The 14,914-nt window shown below is 63.8% G+C and overlaps 1 protein-coding gene across 4 annotated transcripts in view; it reads left to right on the forward strand.

Moving 5' to 3' along the window:
• The window catches only part of ZC3H18 (zinc finger CCCH-type containing 18), a 59,301-nt gene extending 45,869 nt beyond the window's left edge, over positions 1–13,432 (forward strand). For all 4 annotated transcript variants that reach the window (XM_042917990.1, XM_042917988.1, XM_042917987.1 and 1 more), the window contains 10 exons: positions 3,645–3,836; positions 4,451–4,576; positions 6,991–7,095; positions 8,090–8,233; positions 8,609–8,668; positions 9,641–9,801; positions 10,034–10,230; positions 10,792–10,888; positions 11,834–11,930; positions 12,487–13,432. In XM_042917990.1, coding sequence (XP_042773924.1) covers positions 3,645–3,836; positions 4,451–4,576; positions 6,991–7,095; positions 8,090–8,233; positions 8,609–8,668; positions 9,641–9,801; positions 10,034–10,230; positions 10,792–10,888; positions 11,834–11,930; positions 12,487–12,700 — 1,393 coding nt within the window. In that variant the 3' untranslated portion in view covers positions 12,701–13,432. The remainder of the gene's footprint in view (positions 1–3,644; positions 3,837–4,450; positions 4,577–6,990; positions 7,096–8,089; positions 8,234–8,608; positions 8,669–9,640; positions 9,802–10,033; positions 10,231–10,791; positions 10,889–11,833; positions 11,931–12,486) is intronic.
• Positions 13,433–14,914: the final 1,482 nt, after the last annotated feature.

Consider the following 14,914-nt stretch of genomic DNA (forward strand, 5'->3'; position numbering starts at 1 on the left):
TCCCAGTGGGACTTCCTGTGAGCTCTTCATCGGTCATCTTCCCAAAAACACTTGCCATCAAAACTGATGGTTCCAGGTTTGTGTCCAGGCCTGAGACCCTTTCTTCCCGGTCTGGGTCCCCAAGTCCGCGGCCCCTCTCAGCAGTGTCTGACGTGGGGGGTCTGCAGAAGGGACCCCTGGCTCAACGTGCTCCCCAAACTGCTCTATTCTTGCACCACCTGCACGGCTTTCTGTGTCCAGGTCCCACATGTGCTCCTTACGTTTTTTGAGGTTTTCACTTTTTAAGCTTAAATACGTCTAAAAAGGAAACTTTACATCATTTCCGTAAAGCAGGCCAGATCATTTGTCCTAGTGAGTCACTATGGAAATAAAGTCAGAAGTAAAAATGGTTGTTTGTGTACTAGTTAATTAAAACCAGGACCCCCATTTGCCACAGTTTGGGGATCCCTGGTTTCATGGGGTCACTACCAGGCATCCAGCCCTTCAGAAGCAAGGCCCCCACAGCGTCCCCAGGCCCCGTTCCAGCACTGTTGAAGGGCAGCTCATTGTGAAGCCCATAGTGTCACCCCAGTGTGAGTGAAAGGGTGTCCCTGGCAAGAAACACTCTAAAAGAGGACGGGAGTCTGCTTTGGCCTCCGCTCGGTGACCTCAGTGCTGTGATGGGGACAGATCAGTGTTCTGTCCTCTCTCTGCTCACTGCAGCAGGGGCCCTCGGTGCAGTCACGGCAGCGTCACAGGCCTGTCCCTTTTTCGGCCGCTTTGCTGCCCCTGGTAGATGGGCCGCAAACCGGCCAAGCTGGGCCGTTCGATGACTCATGGAAACCCGGTGACCAAGGTGTTCTGTTTCCTGTTGCATTTTTAGAATGAGAGCAGCACAGGACGTGGAAAGGTGATGGCAGCCTGGGGCAGCCGGGACAGCTGGGACAGGCTGGAATCGACAGGTTTTTGCTTCCTCCCGGGATTACTTTCCTCGGAGGACACGCTTACGAGCTTATGTGGCATTGTCTCTCGGGGTTTGGGGCCGACAAAACAGGGATTTTATGCTTCAATTTAGTGTGTCCTTAGGGCAGTTTTAAATGTTGGTTTTCGCTTCTGCTGCGGGAGCCTTCGCAAGTAGCAGACCTGAAACTCGCTGGTGGTTCTGCAGATGTCGGCAGGTGACGGTTTTTATGTATCGTGATGTGAGATAACTGGATGCTGGTCACGGCAAAGCCAAGTGGAACCGAGAGGCTCAGGTGCTGGTGGTGGAGACTCCGCAGCAGCTGAAAGTCTACCCAGAAAAGGCGGGACGTCTTATGAAGAGAACGGCCCCCACGAGGGAAGGCCTGGGTGAATGGCAAGATGCTCTTAGCTTAGGAACACGCCCGCGGGAGGCCCGGTGGGGGGACAGCGTCTGCAGGCACGAGGGCGGCACGCGCCGAGCACCTTGGGGAACTCGGAGCGTCGGGGCTTCTGGACCGTGCACCTCCCGGGGGGACGGTCCTGGAGGGAGGGGAGTAGCCGGGTTACGAGACAGCGGCCCCCCGAGAGTGAGACACGCACACCAGAGGTGGCCCCGCATCCCAGAGCCGCTGGCGGAGAAGCCGGCCGGCGCCGTGGGCCCCGTCCCCTCACGCCACCTTGTGCTCTGCCCTACGCGTCGCAGACAGAAACCGCAACTCCGGGCACAGCAAAGAGTGGACTGTTAACACAAGAAAGAAAGGAAGGAGCTCGAGATCACCCAGAAGAAAAACACAAGCGAGGGCGGCTCCGAGTGGAGCGGGACCCGTGTGCCGGAAAGAGAAGGAGCCCATTCGATGCCGCCACCAGAGTTGAGAGCCAGTAGCCGGGGACAGACGCGGGACCATGAAGGGCTCCCTCCCACATAAAGAACTGGCCAGAAAAGTGGCCAAGAGTGAGGCCGATGGCCAGAGTTCAGGGTGGCCAGGAGGCGCGGGGGCCGGCCTTCCGGCCCCAGCTGCCGCCACAGGCACCAGGAGCCCTTTCCACGTACGCAGTTGCCACATTGAGGGTTTATCTTGTGTTTCCCTGGTAACACGGGAACCCGCACGGTGAGAACGAGGTAACGTGGGCGCCTTCACGCTGCCGAGCGAGCGCAGGTTGGTGTCGCTTTGGGGAAGATACTTAGCTTGTAAAACGTTCATTTCCTTTGACCCACCGTTTCAACTTCTCAGGAGTCTGCTCTTAGAAGAAACAAGTTGTCCGTGAACGTAGAAGGGGTCATTTTAGCATTATAGGTTAGAAACAGCCGATGGTGTAGGAATGTTGGAATTCTGTGGCACGTGGCATGTGGCGCGCGTCATCACACGGTCCGGGAAGACCCCACTTGCACAGCAGGTGCCACGGGGAGGCGCCCCGTTGCAGCCGAGCGCTCACCGGGCGGGTCATGGGTACAGTGGGCGTGAGTGCACGCGGGAGTGTTCGTTGCGGCCGACCGAGTGCGGGGGAAGGGAGCGCAGAGGCGTAAAGAGATGCTGGCCGTCTCTGGAAAATGGGAGGACCGGATTTTTATTTATTTCCTTGTTTGTACTTTCTGTGTTGTTTAAATGAACTTTATAGTATTTAATTAATAAAGAACTATATCCCGGGACCAGCACACCACTGCTACTTGTCTGGGATCCTATACTTTGGCTCCTCATTAAGGGAGGACGCTTTGGTTTGTGGGGTATATCTGTGGGCACAGGGCGCCCTGGCCGGTGCCGGGCCTCCTCCCAAGCTGGGCTGCCGAAGTCCCTTCTCCCACTTTGTCTCTGCCGCGAGCTCCTGGGTGGTGTGGACGGGCTCACCCGTCTAGGACTCAGCCGCCCAGCACCTCCCACCGCCTTTAAGGAGGGCTCCCGGGTTCTTCTGCCGGAAGCCCGCCGTCCACCACAGAGTGTGGCTGTCACACTTCAGCCTTGATTCCCTTCCAGGTGACTTCTGTCCACTTGTGGTTACCACGGATGCAGCCCCGCTGAGATTTGGGGGCGATTGCTCATCGGGCCTGGCAGGGTCCCTCATCCTGGCCCGCTAGCCCTCAGTCCTGACGCTTGCGTTAACGGCGGTCACGGAGGGGCACCCCTCTCTGGGCCACTGCCTCCCCCCGCCACCCTCCCTCTCTGGCTTTGATCAGGATATTCTCTGGGTGAATTAAACCAGCCTCTTTAAACCTAACTCAGACGACAAACGAACCGTTTAAGGCTTGGGGTTCATGATTCGTCAAATCTCTAATGCACGTGAAAACAAAAAGTGCTTCGTTACCCTTAAATTAAGCATTTGTTGTGCACCTGCGTGCCAGCTCTAGAGAGCATGTTGGATGGGCCACCTCTGTCCCTGTCCTCCCCAGAGTTTGTAGTGTGGGTGGGGAAGATAGGAGGTCAGGAAGCAGGTACACCCGAAAAGGTAAGTACCAATGTGGTTAGGTGTCCTGAGGGAGAAAGATGGGTGTTTGCCCAGGAAGGACGCGTGTGCGGGGAGACCGTTCACGGAGCGAGCTCTGCTGTCGGTGGACTGTTGCCGCCCCCATAGGCGACCCTTTATTTGTCAGGCTTCCCTTGAATAAGGTACTTCACGCCGTGATCTCACCCCTTATAAGGTTCCCTTCACCAAACAGCGGCGCCTTCATGGAAGGGGTCCCAGCGTTGCTAACATCTCTGTGATTTTAGCCGTCAAACTGAGCCACCAAAGAAGGAGGCCACCGCTGCCGGCCCGCAGGTGAAGCGAGCAGACGAGTGGAAGGACCCCTGGCGTCGGTCCAAGTCTCCCAAGAAGAAACTCGGGGTGTCCGTCTCCCCCAGCCGGGCACGAAGGCGTCGGAAAACATCCGCCTCGTCGGCCTCTGCCTCCAATTCCTCCAGGTAAGGAGGCCGGCTGGTCGGAGTTAAGCTGGTTCATCCGCACCACCGGACGGCCACGCCGCCCCCGCCTGAGGACAGTCAGTGGGACTGCAGGGGCGTCTGTTCCGAGATTATTGAGAAGCTGGGGTGCTAGAGCGTCAGCGGCAAACAGAACCGATGCTCGGAGCCTCAGAAAGGCTTCACGCCCCCCAAAATAGACACTTGAGACTGGCCAGGATGTTGGCGACCCAGCCGGGAGCACGAACCCAGTGAGGGCAGAGAGGTCAGCCCCTCTCTTGCTGTGAGTTGGGGCTTCTTTGTGTCCACCGGGTCTGAACAAACAGACGAGGGTGCGGCCCCTCGTGGGGGGAGCCTGCGGTGTGGACGGAGACCGGAGAGGTCCTGGTGGATTCGGGGTTCTCGTGACGTGCGCCAGGGGCCGATAAGTACACGTGGGCATGTGCGCAGGTCAGACGTGCTCTCCCGCACGCGTGGGCCCACCTGCGCTGGCTCCGTCCCCCCGGGGCCCGCGAGCCGTCACCCGGCAACAGCGAGGCCAGCGGGCCGGCACCGGGAGGCGGGCCACGGGCCGAGGCACACGGGCCCCACTCGCATTCCTGTCTTCGGCACTGCAGGTCCTCGTCGCGGTCGTCCTCTTACTCCGGCTCCGGGTCGTCCCGGTCGCGCTCCCGCTCCTCCTCCTACAGCTCCTACTCCAGCCGGTCTTCCAGACACAGCTCGTTCTCAGGCAGCCGCTCCAGGTACGTCCCGGCCGCCACACGCGGCCAGTGCGGGCGCCCGAGGGCGCGGCCTCTGTCTGACGGCGCCCTTCCGGGCTGCTCGGCTGTTCTCGGACGGCGTAGGCCGTGCGTCTCACGCCGTCTTCTGAGGAAGGGCACGAGGCAAGATGACACGGGGTGGGTGCTGCGGGCTCGGACCTGGTGGGAACTAAGGCCACGGCCGGGCCACGGCCCGACCATCCGCTCCGTCCGCTGGGCCCGCAGCCACGTGCGGCGATCCTCACTCTGATACGGAGTGTTGGGCTGTGCGTGAGCCCCGTCTGGGGATGTTACAACTTTTCCGTCGTCACAGGAAGTTCTGCTGGACGCTTCTGGAAAGATCACACAAGAGGTGTATTTTCCCCATTGAAAATAGACAGGCTCCGGAATCTTAGGGAATTCTTCAGTCGTTTGTGTCGGAACAAAGTCGTCGGTCAGCATGACAAACGGGACCGTTCTGGGGCTCTGTTTCGCTGCTGTTGTTTCCCTGACCAGTGCAGGTGGCGTGTGCTCCAGCCGCCCCCCTCCCCTGCCTGTGGGCAGATGCCAGCTGCCTGAGGCCCTTTCTGCCTCATCCCGCCTGCCAGAGACGCTGGCGGGGAAGCCCACCGGCTCCCTTTCTTTCCCTTAGTCCCGTTCGGGGTTCAGTTAGGAGAGGAGGGGTCCAAGGCCACAGGACGGTGGGGAGTGGAGGACCACCCGTGCAGCGGCCTGCACAGCACCCGGGGTGCGCCCCGCACCCCTGGATGGCCGCGGCCAGAGACCTCGTCATCCCAGTCCTTGACCAGGACCACACACGGGCCAGACGCATGTACACGCTCATTTGGGAAGCGTATCACCGTGCGTTCTTGGAATAGATTGGTCGGTCCCACGGTGGCGCCCCTTCCTGGCAAACGGTTGCTTCGGGGCACTTACAGAGATGATTAGAGCAGCATTGGGAGATCGCTGGAGCCACCGGACCCGATGGTCGAGATGGTAGTCTGAGTGCAGGACAGCTGGGGTGGGTTACGTGGGGCCTGTTTTCTGTGGACGTCGGATCTTGTGCAGCCCAAGAGAAAGAAAGGCAGCCTGTTTCTGAGGGTGTCTAGAGGGTCAGCTGTGGGCACTGAGGCCTCACAACCTTGTGGCCAGGGGTTTTAAGCTGTACTCGAGGGGTACAGAGGAAGGCTGCAGGTCACGGGGCAATCAGGGAGGGCTACCCGTGGGAGGAGAGGTAGAAGACGGAAAGGATACCATCCAGAGCGTCAGTGGCGAGAATCTGTGTGTGTGGCCTCGTTTAGGATACGTGCACGGTGAGCTGTGGGCCTGAGGCCCCGCTGAGAGATTGGGAAGTTTTGGAAGTGCTAGTGGTGCCAGGAGGGCAAGATGTCGCCTGCGGTGTCTCCTCTGCGGGGCTTCGAAGGCGCTGAGGGGGATGGGCAGGAGGCCCGCGGTGCAGTGAGGCGTCCTTGTCACCCAGCTCTGCAGAGCCACCCCCCGGGACCAGCCCTGTGTCCCAGGCCCAGTTTCCCTCGTCGGCTTCAGGATCTTCTCACATCACGAATGTAGACATCGCAGCCGTTTTCACAAAATCAGCCACACGTCCTTGGCCACCTGACCTTCCTCCTCGGGTTGCCCGGACACCCCTGCTGCCCACTGCCCGCAGACCCCTCCCCCGTGCACACCCGTAGCGGCCGGGGCTCCGTAGCAGCGCCTCTGAGGACGCCCCAGGCGGAGGCGCGGGGCCGTGTGGCCTCGCAAGGCCTTCCCTCTGGACTCTCACGGTGGGCGGCCCCAGCCGAGCGAGCGTGAGGACAGGAGAGTGCGGCACGTGTCCGCGCCTCTGTCTGTAAAACAGGGGCTCAAGGTGTTCAGCTGTTGCCCGTTTGGCCGAAGATGTCGCACGTTTTGCGCCACGGTCTCCAAGTCGGGAGAAATTGGCAAACCCGGAGCCTCTCGGAGGCTCCCTCCTCTGGGAGAGTGTGCTGGGTCCCGGGACGGAGGAGGCAGCCTGGCCGGCCTCAGAGCCTCCCGGCCAGCGCCCCCCGTCCCGCTGCTCACGTCGGAGACTGTCTCAGAGTGTCCTCCGGCAGGAGCCGCCCCTGCCCCCCGCCCCCGCCCCGGGCCTCCGTGCCTGGCTCCCTCACGCAGCCCTCTGTCCCACCACTGTCACCGGGCCAGGTCGGGCTGTGTGTGTCCTTGCTGTCCCGCCCACACGGCTCCCAGGGCGGCGGGACCCCCGGCCTGGTGACTCCTTTTCCCGCTGCTGTTTGAGGAGAGGACCGGGAACAAAGCCGTTTTAAATCCGAGGCCGAGACTTGCCATGACCTCTTCTGCGAAGGCAGGCAGCGTCCCTGGCCTTGATCGGGACCAGGGCACCGCAGTGCTCCCTCCTCACGTGTCCGTTTGCTCTCTAGGTCCCGGTCCTTTTCCTCGTCCCCGTCCCCGTCCCCAACGCCTTCCCCACACAGACCTTCCGTCAGAACCAAGGGGGAGCCGGCCCCGCCTCCCGGGAAAGCAGGGTAAGTGCCCCGGGGGTCAGGCCCTCCGCGCTCTCCCTGCCTCCCTCTCTCCCCACCTCTCCCCACCCCCCCCACCCCCCCCACTGTAAAGAGGCCCCAGTGAGGTCCTAGAAGGCGGGCGGCGGCGCCAGGAGACCGGGCCGTGGGAGAGGCGGTTCCATTGCCCTCCCGGGGCTGTGTCCGGGACACGAGGAAGGGGGCAGCCTGCCACCCCGGGCTCGCCGTTCACTCTCGCTCCTCCCGGCGCGTGGGACTAGCGCGGGAAACGGGAGACACCGCGGAGCGCCACAGGCACCACGCCACCTGGCGGGTGGTGCCTAGGGCCGCCGCCGAACGCAGGGGGCTCCCCTCCGAGCGCCGCAGGGTCCCGGAGGCCAGTGGTGGGGTCGGCCCCACGGGCGGGGCGAGGCCGGGGCGCGGCTGAGCACAGGGGCCCCGCCTGCTCGCCGCCCGACCCCTCGGTGCCCGTCGGCCGGCCCACGCCGCGGACGCTCCTGGCGAGCGAGTCCTGAGTAGCCCGCTTTTAAAGCGTTAACGCGAATGGCGTCGAGGGATAACTCACGTCAGTGGCACCACGTCCGTCCAAGTTGTGCCGCTAGATGTACTTGACAAACGTGTGAGGCCACCCACCGCAGTCCGGACACGCCGGCCCGCGGGAGGCTGTCCCCGGCCGGGCCCGCACCGAACCTGACTCGCCCCCGACGCTGTGCCGAGCGGCATGCTTTTTGCCCGGACTTCGTTTCCTGAACTGAGTGTTCGCCCCACCCAAACGATTGGCAGAGTCTTTCCCCCACACTGACGGGAGCCACCAGCTCTTGGGAGCGTTTCCCCTCCCGCAGAGCGGGCCCCACGCCTGAGCGGGCCGGGCCCGGGGACAGCCCGGAGATGGGCATCCCCAGCAGGCACGGCGCCAGCTGTCGTTCTCGAGGGTTCCTCGAGGACCCGTCCCCGCCTGTTAGGCCGGGTCTGACCCTCCCCCCGTCTCCTGTCACAGAGAGAAGTCCATGAAGAAGCCAGCCCCTCCTCCAGCCCCACCGCAGGCCCCTAAGACCACCGCTCCGGCCCCCGAGCCCGCCAAGCCAGGAGACCCTCGGGAAGCCAGGAGGAGAGAGCGGCCAGCTAGGAGCCCGCCCAGGAGGTAAGCGAACGGGCTTCTGGGTACCCTTCTGGAGATTTCTGTGTCTGTGGTGCCAGAGCCGAGGGACTTGCCGGCCCTCGATTTCCCCGCGAGCGCGCTGGGAGGCGCAAGCCCCTGAGAGGGAAGGTGTGGCCGTGCGGGACGCGGGCGCCCCCTCGACACCAAGGAGTCCCCTGGAGAGAGGCTGCTGGGGGGCTCGAGCAGAGGCTGGCATCCTTGTTTTGTGGAGAAGCCAGCCTTGAAAGAGCAGAGCCCCGCCCACTCAGGGGAGAGCGGCAGCGCCTGGGCCTGTGGCTACGGGGACCGGACCGGTGGGGGTGGGGGGGTGGGGACCGGAGGGACGGGCGGCCGTGGCACCGCCTCTGTGTGTTGCAGGCGGACCATCAGCGGCAGCGGCAGCGGCAGCAGCTACAGCGGCTCTAGTTCCAGATCCAGGTTATTGTCCGCGCCTCTCCGGCCCCGGCCCCGCGCACCTGGCCGCCTCCTCCCCCGGGCCCGGGCGCCCCCCCCCCCCCCGCCCCCCCCCCCCCCCCGAGGTGCTGTGGGGCAGCACGCGGACCAAGAAGATGAGGCACCTTGGCCGGCAGCCCCGAGGCCAGCACGGAGCCCTCCCCGCCACCCCATGCTTGAGGCGCTCGGCGGACGGCCTGTAACCAAATCCGGGAAAAGAATGAGCGGGAAAGAATTCTGCTCTTAAGCTGTTTGGAGGGAAGACCGTGTGAGACCAGCGCTCGGGTTCCTGAATCGAACTTTCTCTTTCGTTTGTAGGCAGCGGGTGGTTTCTCCTTTTGCCCACATCTTCCTAAAATAGGTTTCAAGTCCCAGTCTTTAAGCAAAACTGGGTCCTCCCTTTCTCCCCTGATCGTTTCGGGGTCTGAGGACCTAGGAAGTGCTGGTCGGTGTTTTCTGAGAGTGACCGGACTCCGCGGCCTGCCACGTGGGGAGTCCTCGTGGCGGGAGCCGTGGGGGCAGCGGTGGGTGCCTGCGAGACGGGCCACCGGTCCCGCGCTTCCCTGAGTCCCGTGCTGGGCCGGGGTGGCCCCTGCTCCGGTGTGCGGTGTGACTGCGGGTCAGAGCCCTCCCCTTCCTCGGGCCTCGGTACCCGGGCCCTCGGCTCTGCCGTTGCCAGCCTGGCTCCTGCTTCGACGACCCTGCCCGGCACACAGGGCGGCTGAGCATTAGCGCGAGGGGGCCCTCGACTCAGGGACGTGGGCGTCCCTCCGCCGTGTGGCGCCTCTAAACCACCCGAGCAGCCCCTGAAGTCTCGGGTTTTGTGGGTGCACGTGCCTCAAAACGAGACTGGGGAAGGTGGACGTGGGGACCCGCTGCCGGCCCCCCGTGGCCTCTCGCCCCCGGCCGTCGTGCGGTCACGGCCGCGGGGGTGCAGACGTGCTTGTGTGTGTCCAGGTCCCTGAGCGTGAGCAGCGTCTCCTCGGTGTCCAGCGCCACGTCGAGTAGCAGCTCGGTGCACAGTGTGGACTCAGACGACATGTACGCAGACCTGGCCAGCCCCGTGTCCTCAGCCAGTTCGCGGTCCCCCACCCCAGCCCAGACCAAGAAGGAGAAAGGTACAGGGGGCTCCTCGCGTCCTGGGCATTGTGGCTGCAGAGGCGGGCAGGCCCTGTGTGGAAAGAGGCTGCGCGCCCTGCCTCGCTTGGTTCAGCAGGAGAGCACAGGGACCCCCCCCCCAGCTCTGACACGCGCGCGTGGTGCCTGGCCGAGAGCACGTCCCTCCTCCGTGGCCCACGGGAGACCGCCGTGCCAGGATGGCGACCGTGACTTCGCGTTTGTCGTTGGCAGGAAAGTCTAAGAAGGAAGACGGGGTTAAAGAGGACAAGCGGAAAAGGGACTCCTCAGCACAGCTGCCCAAATCCTCGAAGCCTTCTGCAGGCGGGAAACCCCCGCAGCCCGCGGCCCCCCAGCAGGCGCCCCCCGGGCAGCCCCAGCAGGGCTCATTCGTCGCCCACAAGGAGATCAAGCTGACGCTGCTGAACAAGGTGAGGCCGTGGGCGCTGCTGGTGGTGCTTCCGGGAGCCCCGCTCTGTGGGGCCGTGCTGTTCGCTGGGGCCGCTTGACGCCTAGGATTAGACCACCGAGGGCCTGGAGTGGTGGCTGCACGTAGCTAGCTCGTCGTCCTGCCCCGGCCAACTGCCTCACGGGCACGGGGGGATGCGTGTGGGGAGGAAGCCCGGCGGCACGTCCTGGGAGATCCGAGCGTCCCAGGGCCGGGGGTGCTCCCCCTGGCCCTTCCCCGAACACCCGGGCCCTGCCGCCTCCCACAGTGCAGCCCGGGGGCAGGGAGCAAAGTGGACTCGGGCTGTGTGAGCTGACGTCCCCAAGGCTGCATGGGACTAGAAGGGTGAGAGGCCTTCCCGGGCAGGTGGCCCCCAGGAAACACAGTGTCTGTGCAGGCACCTTCGCTGCAGAGGGTGAAGGCCCGAACCCCTGGGCCTTGCCTCTCTCGGGGTCCTGTGGGCACCCTGCGTCCGCCCGGGCTGCTTCCGCGTGGTGGCCACCAGGTCAGGCCGGGGTCGTCACCGTGCCCTTCTCTGTCTCAGGCGGCCGACAAAGGGAGCCGGAAGCGGTATGAACCCTCGGACAAAGACAGGCAAAGTCCTCCTCCGGCCAAGCGTGCTAACTTGTCCCCAGACCGAGGTGAGCCCCAAGCCCTGCAGGGCCCAGTGAGGCCGAGGGGCCTTGAAAGATACCCCCAGGAACCGATCGTGTGGGTACACCTGTCAGTATTTGAGGTAGTAGAGGTTAAAGCTAAGAAGGAGATTTCAGCGTGTGTTTATGTTAAAATAAAACCGTAGATTATTGTGTTTTAACATAAATATCACTTTTTATGAAAGAAATAACTAAATTGCCATAAACAGAAGTTAGCAGGTTTATCATTGTTTTCTTTTTCGAAAACGTCTTCACTGTCTGGATGAGAGGCGGGGGCTTGGTTCTCCTCTCTTGCGGTGGCGCGGGACACACGGACTCTGGGAAGCCTGGTCCACGAGCGAGCGCAGGGGGAAGGCGGGCCTCGGGGCTGCCGTAGATACAGTCTGACCCAGCCGCCCGCCCTCAGGCGATCTCTGGAGACCGGTGCAGACTGGAGCTCTGCCAGGGCGTCTCCTCCCTGCTAACCTGGGCAGGGGGGCCGGCGGGATCCCCGGGGCGCCAGGGGCAGGAGGGGGGTGCCCACCGCACGTGCGCGCCCGGACCGAGAACCGACTGGCGTGAGAGCCTGTGTGCTCGGCCCGGCACCGAACCCCCCGCCCGGCGCCCTCTTGCGGGCCCTCCGTTCTCATTGGACAGCAGTGTGACGGACGCCTCCGACTTGGTGGTGTCACTTGTGTTTTCCCCCTGTCCTGCTCTGGCGCTGGCTCTGGAAGCACAGAGCCCACGTGGGTTCCCGGGGTCTCACCTCTGACATCACCCGTGCTGCCCCGTCCCCTTCCTCTGCCCCTTGCCTCTTCCCGTGAGCTGCCACGGCTCTGGAATGGGGCCGCCGGCGTGCGGGAAGCCCACCCGACCCCGTCCGCGTGGGCCACCCCGCGCTGCTGGCTCACGCGTAATCGAGACTGCGGTCTCACCTCATCCCGTGTCGTCCAGGTTCTCGGGACCGCAAGTCAGGTGGGAGACTCGGCTCCCCGAAGCCAGAGCGGCAGAGAGGCCAGAATTCCAAGGCACCCGTGGCCCCCCCTGACAGGTGAGTGCTCCTGCCCGGGTGGAGGCCAGCAGAGCCCTCCCCACGGCAGGTCCTAGAGCGAGGGGGCCCGGGGCACCAGGCTTTCTGGCGCCCCAGCTCCTCCCGCCTTCCCCATCGGCCCTGCGAGCAGGAGCAGAGATTGGCTTCCGCCAGGAAACTGGCCGCCTAGCCCCTTCCCGCACCCCACTACACGCTCAGGCCGGAGGTCCGGATGGGTGCACCCTCGGTTATCCGCACAGCCCCCACCCACCCCGGCCCTCGGGGCTCCTCCCGAGTCAGTGTGGGCTTCTCCCCGTCATGAGGAGGCAGCGGTGGGACAGATCAGCAGGTTCCAGGAGAGCCCCGGACGCCGTGTCCCCTCCACCCCACGACCCAGGGCCCCTCCCACCGCGGCCAGGCTGGAGCGAGCACTGCCGGCCGGAAGCCGACCTGTCTCCACGGCCGCCAGTGCCCAGCGGGCCCCATCCACCTTGGGAGGCCCACGGCGTGGGGGGCTGGGGGGACGGCGCTCCGACCCTCTGACGGCCTCTCCCCCCAACCCGCCCACCCCCTGCAGGAAGCGCCAGCTGTCACCCCAGTCCAAGAGCTCCAGTAAGGTCACGAGCGTGCCCGGCAAAGCCTCAGACGCCGGCACTGCCACCGCTGTCTCCACCGGCACCAAATCAGGGAAGGCCAGCACGCTGTCGCGGCGCGAGGAGCTCCTGAAACAGCTCAAAGCCGTGGAGGACGCCATCGCTCGCAAGCGGGCCAAGATCCCCGGGAAGGTGTAGGGGCCCCGCGGGCTCGGCCCCCCGCCCCCCGCCAGAGTTAGAGACTCTCGTGTTTTTATAAATAGGGTAAGCACAGCCTTCTCGGATTTTGAAGTTAACGTCTAATTTTGGCTGTGATTCTTTTTAAAAATTAAAAAAGAAAAAAAAAGTTTCTCAGCTGGAAAAGAAGCCACACACACGTAACGAAGATGATGCCGAATCCCGGTCTCCTCCCCAGCAGACCAGACCGAACCAGCCCCAGCCCAGAGCAGAAGTCCCGAGAGACAGGCAGGCAGGCCGGCCGGCGGGGGCAGGAACAAGGACGCGGCATCAGTTTTATGTAAATTATAAGTCCCAGGCGCCCAGTTCCGCCTGCCCGGGTCTTCCCTGCCCTCTGCCAGCCAGCCTGCCCTGGGCCGGTCCTCTGCCCGCGCTCCTTCCTGCCCCGGGGTCCCGGGAGCACCTGCTCCTTGCCGGCCTCCTCCCCACCCCGCCGCCCCCAGGGTCAGAAAATAGATATATATTCTTGACTGAAGTCCGATTGGGAAATATTTCCTGTCTTTTATTTTAAGCATCAGATTGTTTTAGTTGATTTAAAAAGGAAAAAAAAATATAGAAAAGACCAAAAAAAAAAAAAAAAAAAAAAAAGACCGAGGGTGTTGTTGGGCGTCTGTCTAATGTGGAGGGTCTTTTTTTGAGGGGTCTCCTAAAATAAAGTATTTTGATAAGCAGCCGTCTCGCCCCGGTGGTGATTACGTGGACCCGGGCCCCCACTGTCGCCCGCTCCACGGCGCCCACTGGGCCCACCTGGCAGGTTAGCGGCCTCCAGCTGCTGGAGGCTGGGGACACGGGGGCCCCCCCCCCTGGGTGGGGCACCTCGTGTCCTCGTGGGGGACCCGGCCCCGGCAGGGCTTCGTGGACACTCCAGCCAGCCGGTGGCCGCCTTTCCCCAAGGTGGATCCCGGGGCGGAGAGGCCAGGAGGGACAGTTGTCAGGCTAGGCCGGCCCTGCCCGGAAGCTGTTGTGCAGTCGGCGGAGTGACCGCGCCCCCGGGGTGCGCTGAGCTGAGCAGGAGACGTCCCGCCACAGAGCACAGGCGGACCGTGAGGTCTGAGCGAGGCTGTGCTCACGCTCTCCCCTGGAGAGCCCCATCGGGGCCAGGGCCGCGGAGCGGGGACGCCTTCTGGTGTGGATTAAACTCGCAGAGGAGTGCCGTGGCCTCGGGGCGCCCCCACGTCGCGGTGCCCTCCTGCCCCCGGGCTGCTTGGAAACAAGGTCTCAGGTGCTGCACACCCCCTGGAGCCCGTGCTGCCGTCCCCATCCTGGTGCTGGGGGGCGCTTCACGGTGCCCGGTCGGGAGCTGGGTCCGGCACCAGTGCGCTCGGGTGCCCGGCCCCAGGGCTGGCTGGCTGTTAGAGTGAGGGGCCCGGTGGGGGGTGTACTGCCAGACGGGCCACACCACAAGCGTCCTGAGCAGGTCGCGCCCCGGTTTACGTCCACATCCTGCGGGAATTAGGATTCCTCTCCCGACACGGTGGCCTCGATTACGTGTCGCAGCAACTTTCCAAAGCTTATCTGGTTTGCCATCGGGTCAAAGCCAGGTTCGAAGAGAACTCCCGTCCTCTGAGTAGGTGGCCTTCCGGGACACAAAGCCAGAACCCGGACAGCTTGGGGGCCAGCCTGTCCCGATGTGTGCTGTGCCCCTGGGCCGCCGGGCCCCGCAACCGGCCGGCAGTGATAGCCACTGTAACGCCGGGAGCCCCCAGGGGAGCCGACCACACAGCCGTGTGCGCTCCCCTCCTTGCCCTACCACCCTGACCCGGCTCGAGCCAGAGCCCCGGGTCCGCCCCACCCCAGCCTGGTCGAAACGGACAGTTTGGAACTTGCCGTCTGGGCTCATGGCTCCTCTCGGCTAGACTTAGCAGGTGCCTGTCCGGGGAAGGGTAAGAGCCGCACCCCAAGCCAACTCTCCCCCGCCCAGTCTGGTGGAAAGAACGTTCTGGGCCGGGCGTCTGGGAAAAGGAAGTCCTCTGTTACGTAATGGGTCCTCGGGCATCCTTGCCTCCAGGGAACACGATGGCTGAGATCCTGGCTCGTGTGGTTAACGTGTAAAACGGGGGATAATTAAGGGTCGTCCCTCCACTTCCGTGTCTGTCCCCTAGGCCGCCCCCCGTGTCCAGGTACAGTCTTCACAGCTAGGGGGGCCCCGCCGCGTGACACGTGCTGACCTATCCC

This window comes from Panthera leo, chromosome E2, assembly GCF_018350215.1.
Source record: "Panthera leo isolate Ple1 chromosome E2, P.leo_Ple1_pat1.1, whole genome shotgun sequence".
NCBI classification, from domain to species: domain Eukaryota; kingdom Metazoa; phylum Chordata; class Mammalia; order Carnivora; family Felidae; genus Panthera; species Panthera leo.